Below are 23,711 nucleotides of genomic sequence, written 5' to 3' on the forward strand. Positions count from 1 at the left end.
CCGTCGACATCTCGATGCATCTTCATGCATCGCGATCGTCCGTCTCGTGGGTCCCACTATCGCATTCACGCTCCCGCTGCGCCTCCGCATGTGATTACAACTTAATCATAGGCACGCAGGCCCGATAATAAACGAGAAATATAATGGAGACTCGCAGACCTCAATAATAATAATCACAAGTACAAACATCACACGGTTCGTGATCATCCGTCCACACATCATACATCACATATATAAATAATCATCATTATGTAGGACTACTATATAATGATAAAAAATAATAATCAACTAAACCTTTTAATTGATTAGTATTTTATGAAATCAGGGACATATAAGAAATTTCTGAATTCATAGGGGTATTTTCATAATTTATACAAAAGACAAAAATTATAATTTCTTAAATTCACAGGGGCAAAACTATCTTTTTGCCCAAGAATGCCCTAATGCCCTACTCCCTTGCTGTCGCCGCTACCGCCACCCTGTTGGCAGCGGCTTGTGTGGCGGGGCGAGGGCGCTGCCCTCGCCTGCAGGCGGCACGCCCGCTGGCGGCGCTGCCGCTGCAGGTGGGCGCCCCCGCGGGCGCCGCCACCTCCGTGGGCGGTTCTGCCCGCGGGGCAATGCTCGTAGGCGACGCTGTCCCGCCGAACGATCGCCCCTGCGGGGGGGTTTTGCCCGGGGTAGCAGCGGCGGCAGGCATCGCTACCCTACGGCGCCTCACCCCGCGGGAGAAGCGACTGCAGGCGCCTCTGCCTGCGGGCTACCAACCCCGTCGATGTCACGCCCCTCAAAATATCCATGATATTTAAAGTTTTTCAACATCAATCCATGATCCAAACTAACATTTGAGGACACTGAAAAACATTCTATCAAATTCACATCTATAAAACCTGTGCAGTTTATAATAATATATCACAACACTCGATAATTCACATTTATGACAACCCAAACCAAACTCGACAAACATGAATAACATTTATAAATCCACAAGCTAAATAAATTATACTATCAGAACTCCAATTATTCACCACAAGTTCATATCATCTTAAATTAGACTTAACATTCTGAAATTCCAAATAAGAGAGATCTTCTAACACTTTTACACAGTATATCCATTTCGATTCATCGACAACATTTCATTACATACAAAATATGCTTATATAACAATAACATAATAACCAACAAGACTTGCCCATAATTCTGAATAGCTCTCCACTGCCTCAGCCCAATTCAAACATCTCAAAGAGTCACAAGCTGACCTGAAAGATTTATATAATAACGGAGTGAGCTAAAAACAGCTCAACAAGTAACAAAGCATATATAGCATGAGAAGGGACAGTTTCAAACAAACAAGATATCACAATGCAAAACAGAATCTAAGAGATTTAAGGATATCATCTCATTAGATACAGAATCACAAATGTCATTTCATTCATAACATATTTGGTTCATAACAAATGGAGCATAGAGTAATTGGAGCATATCAATAGCGTACGAGATGATCCGGAGCATATTAATGATAAATAGGACATTTTAGAATATATTAGTTCATAGCAAATGGAGCACAAAGTAATTGGAGCATATCAATAGCGTATGAAATGTTCCGGAGCATATCAATGACATATGGAACATTTCGAAGCGTAACAATAACAAATGAAACATTTCGGAGCATATCAAAGGCGTATGAAATGTTTCGGAGCATATCAATGATAAATGAAACATTTCGGAACATATCAATGGCATATGAACCATTTCGAAGCATATCAAAGAACGAATACGAAATGGAAGCTCAAACGTCGTACCCTAGCATAGTGCATGTGAGGTTTAACTCAGTGGTGGCTCCACGCCGTGATGAGTTCTCGACTCCATCCACGGGTAGCCCTTTCCTACTCGAGCCCTCTCACCCTACCCAAGTGCTAGGTCGGCTCTGAATTTCATATCAAATAGATAGAAGGTGAAGTAAGATTCCAGACATAATATGGTCTATTCATTTCATGACCACCAAACATAATCTAGAGCATCGCGGGCTCTATGCACATACCCTTTACCATTTCTGGCAAAGGTCCATATAATCCCACAAACACTAGAGTACAAAAGGGTATTGTGAACAATAAATTGGGACATATCGAAAGCACATGCAGAACAACGAAATGTACATGTGCCTTTATGAAACATTACAATACAAACATGAAGTTTACATAACAGATTTAGGTAATCAAATACATGTAGGACAAGAGCATACAAGAATTCAAAACAGTAATATAAAGCTCAATTGAATAAGAAAGCTAAAGGATATCAATTTCCAAAGGAATGAAACCAGAATATACGAAATCGACCAAAGCTCGATTTCTGGCAGAATTCAAGAGGCACATTGAACAAATGATTCAAACTATCAATTGTGCTCCAATATACTCAAAAAAAGCTATCAAAAGAAAGGTTTATGAGTCTATATTCTGATCAAATAATTTTTGTCCAAATCAGAGGTCAATACATGAAGTTATAATCATAACAAGGTAGAAAGGTCAGAATCTCAGACGTTGCACAGATTCGGATCGATATGTCTAAACAAGAGATATATCAAATGCAAGGCTAGAACAATTCAAAGTTCCTCGTATTCAAATCAAATGTAGAGATAGAATTATAGTAAGGAAAGATCAAGACACTTGCAATAGGAAAGATTAGAACAATAACAGGAGAAACGATCAGAAAACTTGCAATAGGAAAGAATTGAAAGCTTGCAATAGGAAGGATCGGAACACTTGCAATAGGAAGGATAAGAACACTTGCACGAGGAAGATCATAATACTTGCAATAATAAAAATTAGAACAATTACAGGAGAAACGATCAGGAAACTTGCAATAGAAAGGATCGAAACATTTGCAATAGAAAGGATCGAAACACTTGCAATAGAAAGGATCGAAACAAGTGGGAAACTTGCCTTTTGAAGGTTTTGATCGAAAGATTCGAAGAAGGTGTACGCTCGAATCCTTTTTCTACTTTTCCTCCATCCCCTCCCTGTTTCGGTTTGTGCACTCGTTTTCTTTCTTTCTTCGCAACTACACAACGTGTCGAACATCGAGGCACAGTCACGTGCTCTCTCTTACTCTCATTCCTTCTTTCTCTTTCCCAAACGCAGCTGCCACAGCCGCCGCCGCTGCCGCTGCCACAATCGCAGCCCCTTCCACCGCACTACCTTCCTTCCTCCCTTCTCTTGTAGACATAACTGCTGCATACGCAGTCGCTACCGCTGCGGCCGCAATCCCGTCCGCAGCCCCTTTTTCCCTCTTTCCTTTCTTTTCTTTCCCAGCTGCAACTGCCGCAGTCGTAGTCGCAGCCATGGCTGCAGCCACCACAGCCGCAGCCTCTTCTTCCTCCCCTGCTCTATTTCCTCTCCATCACTTCCAGCTGCAGCTGCCACTGCCGCAGCTACCTCCCCTTCTCCTCTTCCTCTCTTCTTCCCTTTTCCTTTCTCTTCTTCTTCCTTTCCTTCTCTTCTTTCCCAGCTGCACTGCTGCAGTCGCAGCCTCAGCCACGGCTGCAGCCTCTTCTTCCTCCCCTGCTCATCTTCCTCTCCTTCTTCTCTTCCAACTGCAGCTGCCATCGCCGCAGCCGCAGCCCCTTCTTTCCCATCTCTTCTTCCTCTCCTTCCCTTCTTCCTTTCTCTTCCTCTTTCCCTGCCATAGCTGCAGCTGCCACAGCCGCAGCCGCAGCTACTTCTTTCCCTTCTCCTCTTCCTTCTCCTTCCTTTCTTCTTCTTCTCTCTTCTCCTTCCTCCCCTTCTTCTCCCCGACGAACAGCACCTCCTTTCCTCTGTTTCCTCCTGCAGGAAACAGAGGTGCCGCCTCTTCACCCGCTTCTACTTCTTCTCTTCTTCCTCACCATCTCTTCCTCTCCTTCTCTTCCAGCTGCAGCTTCCACCGCCGCAGCCGCAGCTCCTCCTTTCCCTTCTCTTCTTCTTCTCCTCTTCTTCTTCCCTCCTCCTCCCTGGCGTCACACACACCCTCTCCTCTGTTTCCTCTGCAGGAAACAGAGGTATCACAACCTCTTCTCCTGCTTCCTCTTCCTCTTCTTCTTCTTCTCCTCTTCGAACGCCCAACACCTCTCCTCTGTTTCCACCTGCAGGAAACAGAGGTGCTGCAGCCCTAGCTGCCGCCACCTCTCGCTCCTCTCCCTCTTCCCTCTCTTTTCCCTCTTCTTCTCCTCTTCCCTTTTCCTCCCCAACACCACACCCCTCCTCGCTGCAGCCTCGCCACAGCTATCCTCCTTTCTTCTTCGTCTTCTTCTTCTTCCTCTTCCCTTCTCCTCCCCAACGCCCCACACATCCTCTCCTCTGTTTCCACCTGTGGGAAACAGAGGTGCTGCAGCCCTAGCTGCAGCTGCTGCCTCTCTCTCTCTCCTCTCCATCTTCCCTCTCTTCTTCTTCTTCTTCTTCTTCTTTTCTTCTCTTCTCCCTCTTCTTCCTCCTCTTCTCCCCACGCCCCACCGCTCGTCTCTCTGTTTCTCGACAGAGAGACGTGGGAGGCGGTGGGATAAAACCGAAATTTTCGGTTTTCTTTTTTTTTTTTTCTTTTTGTAACTTACAGTTTAGTCCTTAAAATTTCTATATTTACATATAGGTCCTCCAATTTACATATAAATCCTTATTAATAAATTTTCAAAAGCGAGGGATATTACAGTCGGCCGGAAGCCTGCTGCAAGCAGGCCGCCGACCGACTGCTGCAGACGCAGCCCCTGTGTTGCCTGCTTACTGCTGCGCTACACGCACGCAGATCGAGGGCAGCAATTGTTGCTGCCCTTTCTCTCTATTGCATCAACGATTTTGATGTCAAAAGTTTCTTCAAAATACAATACACGCATTTCAAAACCAATCTATCACACGAACAATCTGGCTCTGATACCACTGTTGGGAAATCATGGGGGCGACATCACATGCGTAGCGGAAAAATAAGAAAACAAAATCTTCGATTCCCAAAGAGATGTTCTGTTAGGACTCTAGCTAGGAGAGTCCTAATTGAGAGAGACATTCATGTAAAACCTACCTAAGCCGACCCCTATTAAAGAGGTGAAGTGGCCGGCTAGGGTTAGGAGGTTGTTTCTTAGAGAAGAATTAGGAGTTGTAAAGGAATATGAGTCTTGAGTAGGAGTCCTATTAGGATTTGGTTAGAAGTAGGAGTCTTGAGTAGGAGTCCTATTAGGAGTTAGGGTTTAGAAGCCCTATAAATAGTCATGTATTCCTCCTCTTTTTATAAGCAATAGATGAATCTTTTCTGTAGCCTTTGAGCAGCAACTTGGAGGGAGGAACCCTTATAGAGTTCCAAGGAGGCCGATCCCCTAAAGAGATCAACCCTCAGTTTAGAATCTGCAAGGGTTCTAACACCTGGTATTAGAGCAGCGTTCTTGGCATCTCGCTGCCCTTCCACAGCCATCCATCAACCCTCCACAACCGCCCAAAGCAATTCCCACAATTGCTTAAGAGATCGTTGCCAAATTCCACCGTCATCTCCACCACCACGGATCATCTTTTGATCTCCCCGTGAATTGCAACATGTTCTGGTTTCCTACCTTACTGCTGCTGCAATTTAGTTATCCTTATTCGAAAATCCAAAAGAAAAACTATTCCTATATTGCTGCATAAACCTTTCGTCACAAAGTTTTCATCTCTATGACGAAAGATACATTGCAGAATTCCAGCCGCATAGCACCATCTGTTTGATCTTGCTACTGTGCTTTTTCTATCCAAATTTCTATGAAATTTTTATGACATCTTTGACACTTCCTAACAGCAGATTTCCCTTTTGTTTTTTCAAAAAATTCTCAATATAAACCATTGATCTTTTACGTCTAATCTGCTATACTTGAAAATCCGCACTATAAAATTTCAACTGCATAGCACTGTTTGTTTGATCTTGATACTATATTGTTTTTATCCAAATCTCTACGAAATTTTTATGATAATTTTGACACTTCCTAACAGTGGATTTCCCTTTGGTTTCATCAAAAAATTCTCAATATAAACCACTGATCTTTTACGTCCAATATGCTATACTTAAAAATCTGTGCTGCAGAAAATTTCAGCGGCATATTGTTGCCTTAACCCATCTATTTGCAATCTTTTTTGAATGAAATTTCTTATACACTTCATAAATCATCTTGGCTTCCATCTAAGATTGATATATTAAGGAATTCATCTCTAAAAATGATTTTGTGTTGCTGTAAATTTTCATCGTAACCCGCTGAAATTTTTCGACGACAATTCTGCTATCGCAACTTGCACCAATTTTCTTGCTGTTGTACTGCCGAAATTCTCTTGATTAAATTAGACATCCTTGCTGTCATATAATCTGTGATTTTGCTATTAATTCCCTCCTCAATTCTCTTAAGTTTTTGGTAGAAATTACATCGAGAAACCATTGTTTCTTCGATGACAATTCTACTCTTACAAGACAGCACATACTTGCTGCAACTTCTACTGATTTCTATCAAACCTTTGCTGCCATCTACCACAGATCCAAAACTTTCATCCACAGCCCTAAAACTCCACTAAACCACACCCTCAAACTGCACCCAAAACTGCCACAAAACAAGCCTAAATCGTAGCCTACATCCACCGATCCACCAACCCTTTCGACCATCATTTCTCTCAACCTATACATGCCTTTAACCTAACAACAAAAGAGAGATCTTAACATCATAGATTTGGAGGCATATACTATGGCATCTAAGGAGGTAATCAATGCTAAATTCGAAGCCTTGGAGGCACGAATGGAGGATAAGATTCGGACGCTCTTTACCGAACTCAGATTGGGCCGACCACTAAGCCCGAAAAAAACATATCAAGGAAAGAGCTTTGCCCAATCGCACCAGGCCCGAAGAGATGAGTTCCAAGGGAGGGGAGGCTCTATGACTAACCCCAACTATCTATGCATGAGGGTATATTTTCCTAGATGGGAAGAAGGAGACCCGATTGGTTGGATCTCGCGCGCGGAGCGATATTTTCGGTACCACAAAACCGCGGACGCATCTATGGTGAAAATTACAGCTATACATCTTGAAGGGGATGTCATACAGTGGTTTGATTGGTTTGAACACACTTATGGAGTCCTTTCATGGCGACAATTCAAAGAAAGACTGTTGATCCGCTTCAGACCAACGGATTACGAGAATATTGACGAACAACTAGCAAAGATCTGACAAACCTCCACCATTCAGGAGTACCAAACCAGGTTTGAAAGGTTATCTAATCAAACTCGTGATTGGTCTCAAAAACAGCTATTGAGGACCTTCGTTGAGGGCTTGAAGCCGGAGATCCGAGGAGAAGTTAAAGCGCGACAACTATATACGCTTATGGCAGCCATCTCTTTCGCACGACATCAAGAGGAGCAATTGAACCGTGAAGCTCAGAGGACTAGGGTCGCTCCTCAACCAGTAATATTGAAGCCCTCAGCCCCCCCTACTATCGACCAAGTCCCTACACCAAAGAGGTTAATAAAAGAAGAGCTTCGGGAGCGATATGCGAAGGGGTTATGTTGGCATTGTGACGAGCCGTGGAGCCGTGAGCATCGCTGTAGTAGAGGGAGACTTCTTTTGATTGAACTAATAGAAGAAGAGGTCATTGAACATCCAGAAGAGAGCCTTGAACATGAAGAAGAAGATGCAGAAGAAGAGCCACAACCGACCGAAGTTACGGTACATACACTAGCCGGCTACTCAAACCCGCAAACGCTGAAAGTTGGAGGCCTTCTCAAACAACAACTGATCACTGTTCTCATCGACACGGGCAGTACTAATAACTTTCTAAATAGTAAGGTTACTATCCAAATGGCCTTACCTATCAAGAATTGCAACAAGTTTGACGTTAAGGTCGCCAATGGATGGATTTTGAAGTATGATCATAGGTGCCCGCAAGTGAAACTGTTGATGATCATGAGGCCTTACCAAGAGATAATTACATATTTCTTCCTTCTCCCTCTTGATGATCATGAGGCCATGCTCATAATTAAATGGTTGACGACATTAGGTGATATTTCTTGAAATTTTATGCAACTAATTATGAAATTTTATAGTAAGGAGAAACAAGTGATACTGAACGGGAAACGTGGGGGCGACGTAACGACGATTTGCACACAACAAATGGAGAAGGTTTTGCATAAAGCATGCAGCAGATTTTTAGTACAACTTGAGCAGCAAACTAAGGGAGAGCCAATACAATTTGAAGATCCAAACCTACTTCCTTTGCTTGCTGAATTTTCAGATATATTTGATGAACCGTACAACCTACCTCTTACCCGTCAGCATGATCATTATATAATGATTCTTGTAGGCAAACCTCCAGCAAATACTCAGCCATATCAATATCTACATCTCTAGAAGGATGAAATAGAAAGGATTGTAAAAGAGATGCTTGAAACAGGAGTTATTCGGCCAAGTTGCAACCTCTATTCTTCACCGGTGCTACTTGTACGTAAGAAGGACGGAACATGACGAATATGCGTTGATTACCGAGCTCTCAATGGCATAACCATCAAGGAGGTCCAATGGATTGGATTCCCCTGTATCATCTGGGGACTACGGCGTAGTGGCCTAGTACGTCCGTAGTCGATGAGTCAAGTGAATTATTACAGAGATAATAATTCACTCAGTCAGAAGGAGTTCTGACAGGTATGACTCACGGCCAGCTCGATATTGGGCCTAGAGGGTCACACACATATGGTAGGCATTGCGATGAGTAGAGGTTCGGATATGAGATATCCGACGGAGCCCTTATCTTATTGGATGCAGATCCAATACCCACTAGGGAAGGACCCATTAGGGTTTGACACGGGATCTCTATAAATAGGAGGGATTCACAGCCTCATAGGCTAGAGTCTTTGCTTGCCTTTCCTATTCTCCTCTCCCTCTCCACCTCAGAGTAGGCCTGGAGTTTTGAGGAGCGTCGTCGCAACCCTGCTGTGTGGATCACCGCAAGAGAGGAGGACGCTTGACCTCCTTCACCCTCTCCTAAGGATCTGCAAGAAAACAGGGATATACGATCTCCCTAGGTAACACAATCTCTATACGCAGTTTTGTGTTTTGCGGATTTTTGCGCACCAATCTTCGCACGACGACGAACATCTTTTTGGGAATCGGGGATTTTTGTTTTCTTGTTCTTCCGCTGCGCATATGATGTCGCCCCCCAATGATTTCCCAACAATAGTACCCTAGGTATTCTGGGAGATGGTACCGCCCAGGCTGGGTGGTGGTACCATCGGCAATAATGCTGCCAGCGGTGTTACCACCCTTGTCAGGTGGTGGTACCGCCCAATAGCAGATCCTGCGATAGTAGTACCGCCTAGGAACGGTGGTGGTACCGCTAGTACCCAGGAAACTTGGGATGAGACCTTTTTAGGCTCCGAGTTTGAATCAACTTGAAGCCTATAAATACCTCTCTCATCCCTGGTTAACTAACACAAGTACAGAGAATTTAAAAAGGGAAAAATGCTGTTGTAATCTCTAGTGAGAATCCTCCTCTAGTCTAAGTGTTAGAATAGTTTGAGAGAGGAGTGAGTGCTTGTAAAGGTTGTCTCCTAAACTTGTGAAAAGGAGAAGAGGGGTGTAAGAAGGGGGTTGATCTTCGTCTGTTAAAGGAAGATCGATAGTAAATGCCAGTGGCCTCGACGGAATATGAATCAATGGAGTGGATGTAGGTCCCGACGACCGAACCATTATAAAAATCCGGTTTGTCTTTTCTTTTGTGCAATTTATCTTACTACAAACCTCCTTACTTGCTTACTACTTTCAATACGTTTACGAATACGCTTTCAAGTTGAGCAAGTTTCCGAAATTGGTTTTATCGTACGAAACGAAAGAAATTTTCAGAACCAACGTGATTTTACCACTGCACTAATTTACCCCCCTCCCCCCTCTCTTAGTGCTGACTCGTTCCTAATAATATAAACATAGGATGAGTTCCTAGAAACATATGATGTGAAACCAATTTATTTTATTTTTTTATATAAATAAACATTATTAGCTTAGGATATTTTATATATATAATAAGCTATCACATGTCAACGTTTACTAAATTAGAAAAAAAATAAAACAAATATAGAAAAAAGTAAAGTAAATCATACTCTATCATGTTTGATGATTATAAATCTTGATTGAAGATTTTTAAAAAATTATATCTACAAAGATTAAAAAAATATATTAATCCTCTTATATTATCAAGAGATGAAGATAATTTTTTTAATTAAGTCAGAATTATTAGCTTCTTTAAAGACACATCATATATTTGATTCAATGCAGCTATAATCTTTCTCATTTTTGTATTTTTCTTTTTATATTCTTGTAACTTGATTCTATAAAAAGAAATTCGAATATTCTTGTACTGAATCAATGCATTCAGTACTTATCCTACCTCATGTGTGAATCGTAAGAGACAACAATTTTTTTTTTTTTAATGGATTGATTCCTTCTTTAAGATGTTGGAAGGTACCATGTCTTAGTTATTAATAATTAATTTTTTAGTAATTTAATATATTTTTATGTTTATTTAATATTTTGATAATATAAATTGATATATCAGTAAATTTTTTAATCGGTTCAAGTTTTAGATTAATTGAAATATGGGTTAGTTTATTAAAAAGATGAAGAAAGAATATATATAAGCTTTTAAGGGGAGAGATAAGATAGCAATTATATATATTTTTTTTAAGTTCAAGGTTGTTGGAGGGTTATTTTTATTATTTTAAAATTTTAAAATTTTCATGAAAATTTTTAAAAATTTAGACGGTCCATAGAAATTTCTCAAAATTATGAATACTTGCGGGAAGAATCAAAACGATCACAAGAGAGCTTCGAGGAAGGAGACTCATGGTTCTTTAATCAACAGCGTTCGAGAGATAAAAAGGGTACCTTTCGAATCGACCTCCCGATCTGTCTCGTGAACTCGATTAAAAAAAAGAGGTCACAATATCATGCATCCCATCAACTCCGAAGGAGAAGGCATGAGTTTAGTCAGATGGTGTAAAGAGGTAGTTTGCTAACACCCTGAAGCAACTCTTATCAATAGCTAGATAGCAGTCTGAATCAATATTCTCGACCTCCGGCTCATCCAAGACAAGCTCCAAACTACCGATCGATGCAACAACCACTTTGGCCACCGGCATCGCAGCCTCAAGCGTTCCATCGGCTACTGCGATGGAATCAGAGGGAGAATCCTCGATAGCAATGTTCGACCAAGGAGGAAGACATCTCCAAGTAGAGGAAGTTGGAGACAAAAGAGTCAGAACGACTGCGAGGGAGCACCATGGCTATTCTTTTTCCGAGAGGTGGGTTGGCCAGATAATAATTTATCTGTGGACAACGAATCGTCCTCGCGATCGGCCTGTCGAACAAATTCGTCGTCGCTTTCGAGGTCACAGTATCACACATCATCCCCTAACAAGGCATTATTGGGGGAGGAACCCCACCACCAGCTAGAAGATCTGGGCTAAGGTTCAGTTGACGAGGGTCAACAATCCTAACAGGCGCGTGGCTGGGAGTAGGAAAGGCCGAGGCGTGAGGAGTGGCGTGTGATTGACCAGGGTCAACAAGTTCAACAGGACATGAAGCGCCTTCAGGTCAAGAATGACCAGCTAGGGGAGGAGGACAAAAACCAAAGTTCAGGAAGGAACGTTTGGAGGACAGCTAGGGGAGGAGGTCGTCGGACGAACTTGCTAACAAGGCAGGCGGCCCAAGGCCGGTGCCAGAAAAGTCTTGCCTCATCAAATATAACACAATTGGAGAAGGAAACTTTGATCTTATCTAAAGAGGGGGGGAGGAGGAAGGAACCTAATGGAACAGCAGCAGACGACTCGCTGACCGGAATTGACGCCCAGGAAGCTTTCTCACCATCAGACTTGACAGAGGAAGAGGGATCTGATTCCCCACGGGAATGGCAACAGGGGAACCACAGGATTTAGAGATTTCGAAGGGAGGAGGTCCTGGGTGACGGAGAGACGACGGAGTCGCCAAAGCAAACCCTCTCCATCCAAAGTGAATAGGTGTTCAGTTGGTTTCCCAAAATTAAGTTTCGGTACAAGTCTACTAACCTAAGTCGGGAAGGTTCGCCGGTCCATTGGTTTGCGTAGGTCTGACCATCGAACAAATAAAGCAGCTTGGATAAAAGATTAACATGATCGCGGTCTTATTTGCACCCACGGTGACCGAACCGAACCCGATCGAGGTGTTCTGAACGATCTTAAGCACCGTCCAACAGAACATCAATCCGATTAAATCTAGTGATTTATAGTTCAAAGGATCAAACCACGAGTTAAAAATTATGTTTATAAAGGCAATATAATTATACGTTACGTTGAGAATATAAAACATATTCATAATACTTTTCTTTTTCTTAACACCCCTTGCTTATACGTTAAAGAGGACCCCAAAAACATCATAACATGAGCACAAAGCTACCAAATCAATACAAAAACTAATAATTCTCTGATAGTCCAATACAAATTCATTTTGATACAACATTGACCAAACAAAGTGAAGGTTAAAGAAAAGAATCCAGTTCAATTAGGAACAATAATCAGTAATGTAACAACTATAAATCACCATATCAAAATCTGGCTAATTATTGAGGCATTCGGATTCCATTCTGAATTCCAGATTCGAGTCACCTATTTTTCAATCAGAACCCATTCCAAATCTAACTAAAAAAGTTGCCCAAAACCGATTTAAAAAATCTGATAATTAAAAGAAAAAATCTGACCTATTAACGTTCCAAAAGAGAACAACTCTCTTCAATACACAGAGTCATTCAGGAATCCACATGGTAATCAAATTATAAGTGGTGCATCCAAAATATTTTCTCAAAAGTATGAAGCATGGGATCTAAAACGTTCAGTGGCACCACATTAACATCAAGTCATTAAAAGAAACATAAAATAACAAAAATTTAAAAAAAGAAAAAGAAAAAGAAAAAGAAGAAACTCCATGTCCTAAGCCAGGAACTACAATATGCACGTGAGACCACTTGCATTAGCCTTACAAAAATTATCAAATTTCAAATACCAAAAATATTTTCTCAGAAAGACCAAAAAAGTCAAAAATCTAAAAGCATAAGGAATTAGAAAGAATAGTAAACATAAGAAAAGAAGATAACAAAACAAAAAGAACAAAATTAATAATATTAGCAACTGCCACCAAAATGCTTAAATACAAAAGTAAACACACACATGTTTCACAGTAATGGAGCAGCATGCCAAGTGAAAAAAGTTCTTTCCCCAAGAGTTCCACTTGAGTTACTGAGCTTAGTGGAACTGGAGATGAACACACTCAAAGGCTGTTACACAAGTCCTTCCATATTAGCCTGAATAGATAGAGAAGCCTTTAACAACCACCCTCCAAGGCCCCATGCTTTCTTCTTGTACTAGCTTCCTCACATCTGCGATAAAGGTCTCCGGTATATTAACACAACTTTTTCAAGCCAACAAGTTCCCGGATGGTCATATATTTCAGTCACAGATACAGAATAAGCTGAAATACTTTAGTTTAATCACAGAACATAACAGCAATATTAAGAATTTAAGACTAAATTATGAAAACCAAATAAAGAAAGCTTTAATGATGATGACAAGAGTTAAAAATAGAAGACATCAAAAATAGAAAAATTATAGAGGTAAAATTTGGAAATGCAGGAAGAAAGGAATAAAGAAAGCAAACAACAAATATGCATTACAATTTGCATTTTGCAAATCTTAATCTTCAACCACATCCATCTTATACATAAATTCAATGAAAATCTTATGGGAACCAATTATCCGAAAGAAAATTTTCCTAAATTCTCAGAGATCACATGTTTTAGGCATCTAAAACCATTTCCAAGTTGGGACATCTCTTTGGGAACCAAAGTCAACCTGCATTTTCTTTTGATACGAACTATACTGTGACTGTGGAACCATAACCATCAGGCCAGACAGCAAGCTGTATATTCCCATCTACCATAATCCCACCAGCTACTGGGCCAGACAAAATGTTCAAGTGACATGAGAATTCAGGAGCTCTTGCCCAAGACTGAGATTCATAAGATTAAAGCCCAACCAAGAGAACATAACATCTGAACATGCAATTGGCAGCCATTTTATTAAGAGTTCTTATCGACCAAGAATAGACAATGATCAAGAAGAATTCAGTCAGGGTCTAAAACATACACAAAAGTCTACATATAACTGTACAGGCCTCAACCAGATGTGACTTTGATACTGCAGAGCCTTGATTCATCTTTTTATTCCACCAATGCACCTATGAAATACTGCTTCAATTTCCAGTGTATTAAGATGACACTTTTACGATCTAATAACAGATCCTAAGTAACTAATCCTAGGTTTCTTTGTTAACCTTATATCTAACAGCAAATGAGTACTTGTTAAAAAATCATTTTTGCATCGACAACTCATGATTTTTTTTTCTGTATAAGCTTCAAATGAATCACCCATCCGCCACAACAATGACAACAATAATGATCCAATTTAAGGTCAATGACATGGATTGTTTTTTTTTTCCATCAATAAGCTTTATTGAGAATAATATCAGTGAAGCTAAGAGTAACCAAATTTTTTACATGATTTCTAATTAAGATTTCGCAGGTCTTTCTCTATCACTCCTTGCATCTTTAGTCTTAATTGACTCACCACATATAAAGGATGCACTTCCTTTAAACATCTTGTTACTAACTAAAAACAATTTTCTCTTGTTTTATCCTTAATTTTAACAACATATAATAGTTGGTGAATATACATATTCTTTATTACGTGTTTTCTAGTAACCTCAGACAGGCATCTCAGCATACTCATATCAACATCTATCTAAATATCCTCATATTAGCAATACTAACTTTTTATATATGTTTTCTCATAATTGATTACTAACTTTTTGTATATGTCATTTCCTAATTGCCAAATATTTTGTTTTATAAGCTACATAACTGTCTTATAATTTCATTTTTATTTCTTTCAAAAGAACACATAATAATTATGTAAAACTCCTGATTTCATAATTACTTAAATCATCTTGCTTCAACTCTATGAGGCGTATATTCATCATCCTCTCCTTCATAATGAATATAAATAAATCACTAGGTATTTTCTTTCATCTGCTTTAACTGCACTTGCAATTCTTTTCTTGATATAATTATACTGTACTTCATATGTTTGGCCTCAATTATAATTTTCCTAGAACCTTCAGTTTTATGTTTTTTTACCCCATAAATCAAGTTTAGTATTAATTCCAAGTAACTCCCATTCATTAAAGTGAAAAGGATAAAAACTAATAACATCAAGAAGGTGAGAAAAATCTATAGCAACATTCTACCCACTATTCTGATATTATCTTGTTACCTTCATCATTAAAATGTCCCCTTCCAACTTTGCTGCTATAATTGAATTTTTCCAAACATCAACTTTTGAATTATAATCTAAAGTACACTAGCTTAAAACATGACTGGTATGACCTTGACAAATGGTGGCAGGTTTGCCATTAGCCTATTAAACTTGTGTTATGAAATTAACTCAACTAACCACCTTTAAATTGATATAAAATAGAAAGCATGGTAGTCCAAACATGCAGTCTAATCTGATATCACAGCCTTCACATATCTGAGATAACAAACTAATGGAATAAATAATCAAGATAACTAAGTTTTAGATATTTAGAATGAAAAGGTGACAGGTAGAAGCTGATGAAAGATGCAAGAACATAAGCTGAAAAAGATAATTATAGTGGGAATAACACAGGCCTAAATACTAATATCTTCTAATCTAAAAATCCCTAAAGAATAGAATTCCACCTATCTTATCATCTATTTTAGTAGACAAAAGCTAAAATATAAAGTAAAATTTAGGTTTATCAAACATAGGACCAATTAATACAACAAATAAAAATTCTTAAAAAAAATAAAACTTAACTCCTGAACCGAGAAGCACCAAATATATGGATCAAGTTGGGTAGGTTGACATAAACAACACATGATAACCAGTTTAGCCATCATGTCATGTCAACACAAATTTGATTTTAGGATATTATGATATAACATCAACAACCAAACAGGTCATAACTTGTTAAACATGTAGTGTCAATAGGCTGATCTAATTAAACCAATCATGGCATATCAACCTGAAATTTTTTGGTAGCTTGGTTAGGGTCATTTTTTCACACATTTAAGAATTACGAGTTTTCGTGTTCCATGTCTAGATTGACTGGAGATGACATAACCTATTGACTCGCAGAAGCTCAGAAGGCCATCCAATAAAGAAATAATATACATCCAAAACAAAGTCAGAAAATAAAATTTCATAGAGAAAGTAGCTTATCCACTGTATAAGTAAAAGCAGAATTTAATAAAATTATACTGGTTAAGAGTGATCCTAATATCAAGAATCAAAGGTATAAGCATGAAAATTTTATAAGGAAATAAAAATGTAAATTACTTAAAATCAAAATGACTGAACAAGTGGTTGAATATGAAAAAGAGTTAGAGAAACATAACATTAAGCATTGAAAAAGAAGGGAAAATCCTTAAAAGGTATAAATCATCAAAATTAATAATATACCATATATGTCAAGGAAACCCTCCATAGGACCCGGTAGGCCTCATAGATGATGATTGACCAAGTTGCGAACCCTGATATGACTGTAATCCTTGCAGACCTGCCAATGCCTGAGATCCATAAGCACCCAGCAATGAGGGAGCTCCAGTTCCCACACCCATTCCTCCTCCTAGAGTCTGGCCCTGCGATGCAAGCAACCCTGTAGGATTAAGTGCAGCTGCAGCTGCAGGATTAAGTGCAGCTGCGGCAAATAGTGGGTTCTGCCCAAGCAGAGCACCGAAAGCTGCTGGATTCTGGTTGTACAAAGCTAGGTTCTGTGCAGCAGCCATAACCGCCAGCACAGGCTGCGGTGGCGCCGCAAGAAGAGCAGCGTTAGACATCGGATTGGGAGCAAAAACCGGTGCCTTTCCCTTCTGCCCATGCTCAGTGGCCAGCTGACAGTGCAGCTGGTGGCCTTCAAACATCTTGTATGGTTCCTCGAGCGCCCTTCGCGCCCCATCTTGCGTCTTATAGATGAAGATCGCAAACCCCCTCGACTTCCCCGTGAGCATGTCGAACCCAAAGGGTCCGGTCTCGATTTCCCCAAATTGGGAGAAGAATGCCTTGAGCTTGTTAGGGGCAGCATCGGCGTGGACATTGCTGACATACACCTTCCTCCCGGGGGTGTCCGTGCTGCTGGAAGCGGGGACGGGGCCAACGGACGCGAGCTGGCAGTAGGCGATGCGATTCTTGATCTTCTTCTGGGGCTGCTTCAGGGCCTTGACAGCGCCAGCGCGAGAGCAGAAGAGGACAAAGCCGTAGCCCTTGGCACGACCGGTGGCCTTGTCGACGACGACGTTGCATTCCTCGATGGGGCCGTAGGGCTCGAAGGCCTGGATTAGGGTCTCGCGAGTGGCGTCCCAGCCGAGGCCGTGGACGAAGACCTTGCGGTGGGAAACGTCGCGGTCGGCCATGGTGCGGATGTGGGCGAGAAGGGACGCATCGGAGGCCGCGGCGTCAAGGAGGAAGCTGATGAGCTGATCCTTGGTGTACGGCTCGAGGAGGCGGTGGATCCGATCAGGGGAGGAGAGAGCGGCGGCGGGATCGTCGTCGTCGCCGCCGGCGCCACCTCCAAAGAGGACGGGATCCTCGTATTCCTGTGCGAGGTTATCGTGGGAACGCTGCGGCTGCGGCTGCCGCTGCCGCTGCCGCTGCGACTGTCGTTGCGTCTGCCGCTGCGGCTTTGGCTGCTGCTTCTTCTGGGGCTTGAGGCCGAGCTTGCGCTTCTTGTTGTTGCGCTTGTTGTTGCGATCCTTCGCCGCTCTCGACTTCCCCATGGAGAAGCGGAGAAGAGAAGGATTAGGCCTAGGGTTTATGAGGAGCAATCGAGAGAGGGGCACCAGACGACGGGCGACTCGGGTTTTTATTTGTGCAAGATGTTCGATTCCGAGTTGACTCGACCGGGTTGGGTTTTTGGAGTTTGGAAAACTAGTTCTTCCCGTTGGCCACTCACATACACTTAATTGGAAGGTCTAATGTGAGCCCCGCTGGAAGGCCGACTGAGACAAGCGGTAGATTACATGGGTAAGCAAAGATAGAATCATAAAACGTTGTGCTTTTGTGTTTCCAGATAGAACCACGTTATGACGACAAGGGGGACCGAGGAAGATGCTTGTCCGCGAGGGACAGTAATGCTCCGAAGCTAAAATTACCCATCAGATTGGACATAAATAAGAATGTCATACGCAGGTAGATTGCACCTCGTCAAGAGAATACTATTTAGCCATTCTCAATGCTTCAAGGATGGTTGACAATTCTCCTATTTCAAGATGGTCGAATCACTTTGTTCTTTTTCGCTATTTCTGCTGGCAATTACGTGGACGCCTAGACGGATTTTTAATTTCATTGAAAAAAATTATTAGAGATTTCTTATGATAAAAGAATTAGGATAGTAAAGGGTCTATACCTCATTAATTGGAATAAGATAATAGGGGATTTGGGGATCCACAATCTTCCAATCACTAAATTTGTTCTTCAGAAACGGATGGATTTTTCAATATCAAGCTGATACTATATAGTCCAAAATTGCACATAACAAATATGATAATATATATATGTGTGTATGAAACATTGCAAACAATAATAATATAAGCTAACATTGGAGATCTTTCTAAAAAGCTTTAGAGCTACTCAAGTTGGGTTACTCCTTCCAAATTGGAAATGGCAATTCTATTAATGTCACTAATGATAGGTGGCTCTTTGAAATTGCTATTTCTCTGTAACCCCTCTTAATATGCATATTTGTTAATTTTTTAGTATTGATAATTGATATACTGTTTAGGATCAGTTAGTTTACATCCCCGATCATCATAAATGGATCCGGAGATCTGATCCCTATCGGCAATCATTGATCAACTTGGCTTTTGATTTTTTGTGCAACTCTATTGTTTTTTCTCTTGAATCTTCTGTTAATTGAAAACTATTTTTAAAGATACCATTTATCTCTCGGGCTTTCTATTTTTCTGAAAACTCCTCTTAATAAAATTCCCATGACAGAATAGTTGATTAGTTTCGGTATTTGTGCCCGAGTTGAACACTATCTCTATAGTGTTCACTTTAACAAGCGACTCATATCTTTTCTTTTTTCAATGCACTTTTATAGTGCTAATCACTTCGATGGTCCCTTGCTAGGCTAAATTAGATATTCATTTCTAAGTGTGTTTTATTTTCCTTGACACAATAGGCACTAGCTTAAGAAAGGAGAATAACTTTAAAAGCCACTATGACTTTAAGATCTCTAATTATATATTAGGATCCTTAAATATTTTTAAATTTTTAGAACTAGTATTGTAGGAGGATAAAAAATCTCAATACCAAAGGAATCCCCGTGAATAAAATAAATATTAATAATTATGATTTGATTCTTTTATTATTAATATCATATGTATTTTTAAGTTTTAATAAGGAAAAGCAAAGTAATATTTCTAATGTTATCATCTATTTAGAGTGTCTAAGAGAGTACTATATATGATTTCTAGAGAAGATAAAAGATAATGTATAAATTCTTTGATATTTCTATGAGAGGGTGTACAAGAGGATTGTATTTGAGTGGGGATAACTCAAGGGTCTTGTAATTGATCTCACATAATAAAAAATTTTATTTACTCGATGAATGTAAGCGAAAGTTGTCGAACCACATTAAATATTACATTGACTTTTTGATATATTATTTTTTTAATATAAAAGTTTTTTCTTTTGTTTTGAGTTTTTTTTTCCCTTCCCAACATTACTTATACATTTTGGTTAACTCGGAAGGCTCAAAATGAGGTAGTATTCCATGATCGTAAAAAATCTTCAAAATCTATATTCTTCCAAGTTGTTGGTAAGAAAGAGATGTTAGGATCGAGTTGGCACTAAGAGTGGGGGTTGAATTAGTGTAGCAATAAAATAATCGATTTTGAAAAATCTTCGTACGATAAAAATCGATCTTGGATAAAGCCTATATATGTAATATGTTTAACTTAAAAGCGTATAGAAGCGTAGTGAAAGTAAAGTGGTTTGCAGTAAAGGTAAATTTCACAAAGGAAATGCAAACTAGATTTTATAGTGGTTCGGTCGTCGTGACCTGCATCCACTCCGTCGATTCCTCTTCCGTCGAGGCCACCGGCATCCACTAATGATCTTCTTTTAATAGGCGAAGATCAACTACCCTTTTATACATTCTCTTTTTCACAAGTTTAGGAGATAACCTCTATACCCCTCTTTTATAAGATTTTCCTCACACACCTCCCTTAGAACTCTCTCTAAGCTTTTGGAGGAGAGAACTCAACTTTCTAGTAGGGTTCACAATTTTAGCATCTCAGAGTTTTGCTCATTTTACTTGCTACTCCATGCAGGAATAGCTAGGGTATTTATAGACCTAAAATGATTTCAAAACTTAGAGCCAAAATTTAAATCCCCGAGATTTTGGGGTATGGGCAATACCACCGCCTGCACTAGGTAGTACTACCACTTGTAGCCTGATACTGGGTTGTACCACCGCCTAATAGAGCTTGGAGACTGAGCTCTGATGGTACCACCGCTTGACATAGTCTCGGAGATTGCTATGATGGTTCCACTTGTTGGGTCATTATTTGGGCCTTCTACTTAGCCCAAACTTGGGCTCAATTGGCCCCTAATTGAGTTAGACTAATTACATTCTAAATCGACTCAATTAGACTTTAAACTAACTCGATCTAGACATAATCGATTACAAGCGAATCTTATGTTGTCCGGCATATCATTGATTCTTTCGGCGCTTCGTCCGTTCTTCCAGTGCTTCGTCCGATCTTTCAACGCATCGTCCTCTCCTTCGGCGTATTGCCCAATCAGTATGTTGTCTTCTTGTAACATCCGATCTCCTTGGCGTAATATATGATTTTCTTGACCCGATGCCTGAATTCACGGACGGAAGCCTTCTGTCGATGTATCGACCGATTTGCTCTGGCCCGACATCCAATCTTTTGATATATTTGCTTCGGCCCAACGTTTAATTCCTCCTACTTTAATCGATTTGCCTTTTCTGATCGAAGCTAGTCCTGTGTCACTTAAATGCATATTAGATGACAAACACATCAATTGATTTCATTATCAAAATTCGAGATTCAATAATCTCTCCATTTTTTATGATGACAACCAATTGATGATGGAGTTAACCTTAACTCCCCATATCAATATGCAATAATGATAGAACCTTGAATTCAAAGTAATATTTCATCATTAATATATGCAACACATTATATATATATATATATATATATATATCATTACATTGCATGCATCATTATCACAAGTTTTGCATACATTATCATAAATATTTCAAATAATCATGGTATCAAAATATCAAATTATATTACATCCTACCATGCATGATTCAACTCATCATCACATCTTCTCCCCCTTTGTTATCAACAAAAAAGAGAAGTGCTTCTGTCAAGTTTTAGATATACAAGTTTGACAATATACAAGCTAGGAAAAATTTTTTATCACTTTACAACATGCATAATCATCAAATCATCATTTAATTTTAAAGATATGTAAAATTGTAAATTTTACAAGTTTGCATTTTTGCTTCTTAAGATAGGCAAGCTTGCATTTTTTGGTGATGTTTAAGATAGCAAGTTTTTTTCTTCTCTTTTGAAATATGCAAGCTAGCAATTTTGCTTCTAGTAAGTTCTTTCTCCCCCTTTGTCATTATAAAAAAAAGGAAAGAATATAATTTTATAATTCTTTTCTTTTTACACCAATTTTCACATCATGACAAAGATAAATTTAAATCAAATGTGATGAGGTATACAATTTATGAATATAAGGGAGTATCATAAATAAATCATGGCATGAAAGATATAATATCAAAGATTATTTAAATACCAAAAGACATGATTCATATAGAAAATTTTCTCTTAAACAAAATGTAAGAATCATACGAGAATAAAGAGCAAGAGATCTTGATTCATAAAAGAAAATCTTAAGTTAAGAAATGAGAAGATTCATGATTCGATTGGAAAAAAATCTCATTTAGATTCAAATAATCAAATCATCAAACTAATTTTCAAGAGATTTAAAATGACATAAATTGATTTATCAATCTATCGAGATGCTAGCGATTTTCTTTCTCCCCATTTTCATTGTAAACAAGAAAGAAGAAGAGGAAAATTTTATAATGGTGTAATTCATTTTCTTCTTATATCAATGCTCTAAGCATTACATAAATACAAAAGTGTCATATGAAAATCATGATATGAAAGATGAAAGATCAATTGTGTATGATTCATCTAAATAATTCTGCTATTTATTAATTAGCAAAAAGAAACATGAGAATTCAAAAACAAGATCTTGATTCATAGAAAAATCTCATATATCAAATATCGAGAATATCAAGACCATAATTCATATAAAAAAAATCACAAGTTATAATTATGAGGAATCAAGAGAAAAATCATCATTCATTTTCAACTAATTCAATTTGTCAAATCAATAAAGTCACTTTAATAGTTCAGATTCATTAATCTCTTTCTGAAAATTGATAAGAAATAAAAAAAGAAATTTTCAAGAAAAAAAGCTTTCCTCTTTTTAGTTGTTTCAATTTAAGTGATTTGATTTCATATAAACATACCTTTATAATTTATACCAAACAAAAACAAGCATCATCATTTAAAACCGAAAAAGTAATTTTCAGTATGACAAAGATCAATAAGTCATAAATCACAAAAATCATCATGCATAATTTCGAAATATAAACTCATTAAGCATTACTTCATTAAACATAAAATATTTTTAATCAAAATCGAAAAGCAATATGAAAATTATTATGATACACATTATTGCTTCTTTAAAACATACATAAGATTAATCTTTTTAGATATACAAGCATTAGATCTAACATTTTATTCCTTTATCATAAAACATACAATTTTCATTATCATTTTTTAAATTAGCTAGAAAAAGAAAAGCATGATCCCCTTTTATTTATTTTTTTATTTATATTTTATATTCTAATTTAAAAATAACATATGAAATGCATCAAGTAATTTCAAAATAAAGTAAAGTGGTTTTGGTTACTTTGTCGTCAAAAGCCGTTAAGGCGTAGTTTGCCACCTCGTCTTTGTTGGTTTGTTCTTCATCTTCGAAAGAACTTGATTCGTCCCAAGCCGCCTTGAATACTTTTTTTTTTCTTCGACAGCTTCTTCTTTTTAAGTTTATTTTTACTTTTTGATTCTTTTTTAAAGTACTTTTTGAGTTTTATTCTGAGAAATTCAAAGTCATCATCACTTGAGCTTTCGCTCGAGTGGTCATCTTGAGTTCTAAGTGTCAAATCCTTCTTGTTCTTCGGAAGTTTGTTCTCGAGTTCTTCATATGCATTGTACGTCATTTCATATGTCATAATGACCCGATAAGTTCTTCGAGATGGAAGGTATTCAAATTCTTAGTCTCTTGAATGACCGTTACTTTAGGATCCCAATTTTTAGAAAAAGATCGTAAAACTTTATTAACAAGTTCAAGATTTGAAATACATTTACCAAGAGCTTTTAGACTATTGACGACATTTGTAAATCGGGTATATATGTCTCCAATAGTCTCGCTTGGTTCCATACAAAATAATTCAAAATCATACATCAAAA

General features: G+C 38.8%; 1 protein-coding gene and 1 long non-coding RNA gene across 3 annotated transcripts; both read right to left on the bottom strand.

Annotated features, from left to right (window-relative positions):
• Window positions 1–945: 945 nt before the first annotated feature.
• On the bottom strand, window positions 946–12,064 carry LOC135645513 (uncharacterized). Its single transcript, XR_010498810.1, has 2 exons — window positions 11,810–12,064; window positions 946–1,256 (listed from the first exon to the last, which is right to left on the bottom strand). It is a non-coding gene; the product is annotated as an uncharacterized LOC135645513 (long non-coding RNA).
• A 1,062-nt stretch (window positions 12,065–13,126) lies between these two features.
• On the bottom strand, window positions 13,127–17,962 carry LOC103994886 (UBP1-associated protein 2B). Of its 2 annotated transcripts, none has more exons than XM_009415337.3 (2): window positions 16,576–17,962; window positions 13,127–13,412 (listed from the first exon to the last, which is right to left on the bottom strand). In XM_009415337.3, the coding sequence occupies exon 1, from the start codon at window positions 17,886–17,888 to the stop codon at window positions 16,584–16,586; it is 1,305 nt and encodes a 434-aa protein (XP_009413612.1). In that variant the 5' UTR covers window positions 17,889–17,962; the 3' UTR covers window positions 13,127–13,412; window positions 16,576–16,583. The 2 variants fall into 2 exon arrangements, with proteins under 2 accessions (XP_009413612.1, XP_065020104.1); XM_065164032.1 differs by having other exon boundaries at window positions 13,127–13,504.
• Between the last annotated feature and the right edge of the window lie 5,749 nt (window positions 17,963–23,711).

The sequence above is a fragment of the Musa acuminata genome, chromosome BXJ3-8, assembly GCF_036884655.1.
Source record: "Musa acuminata AAA Group cultivar baxijiao chromosome BXJ3-8, Cavendish_Baxijiao_AAA, whole genome shotgun sequence".
Classification (NCBI taxonomy): Eukaryota; Viridiplantae; Streptophyta; class Magnoliopsida; order Zingiberales; family Musaceae; genus Musa; species Musa acuminata.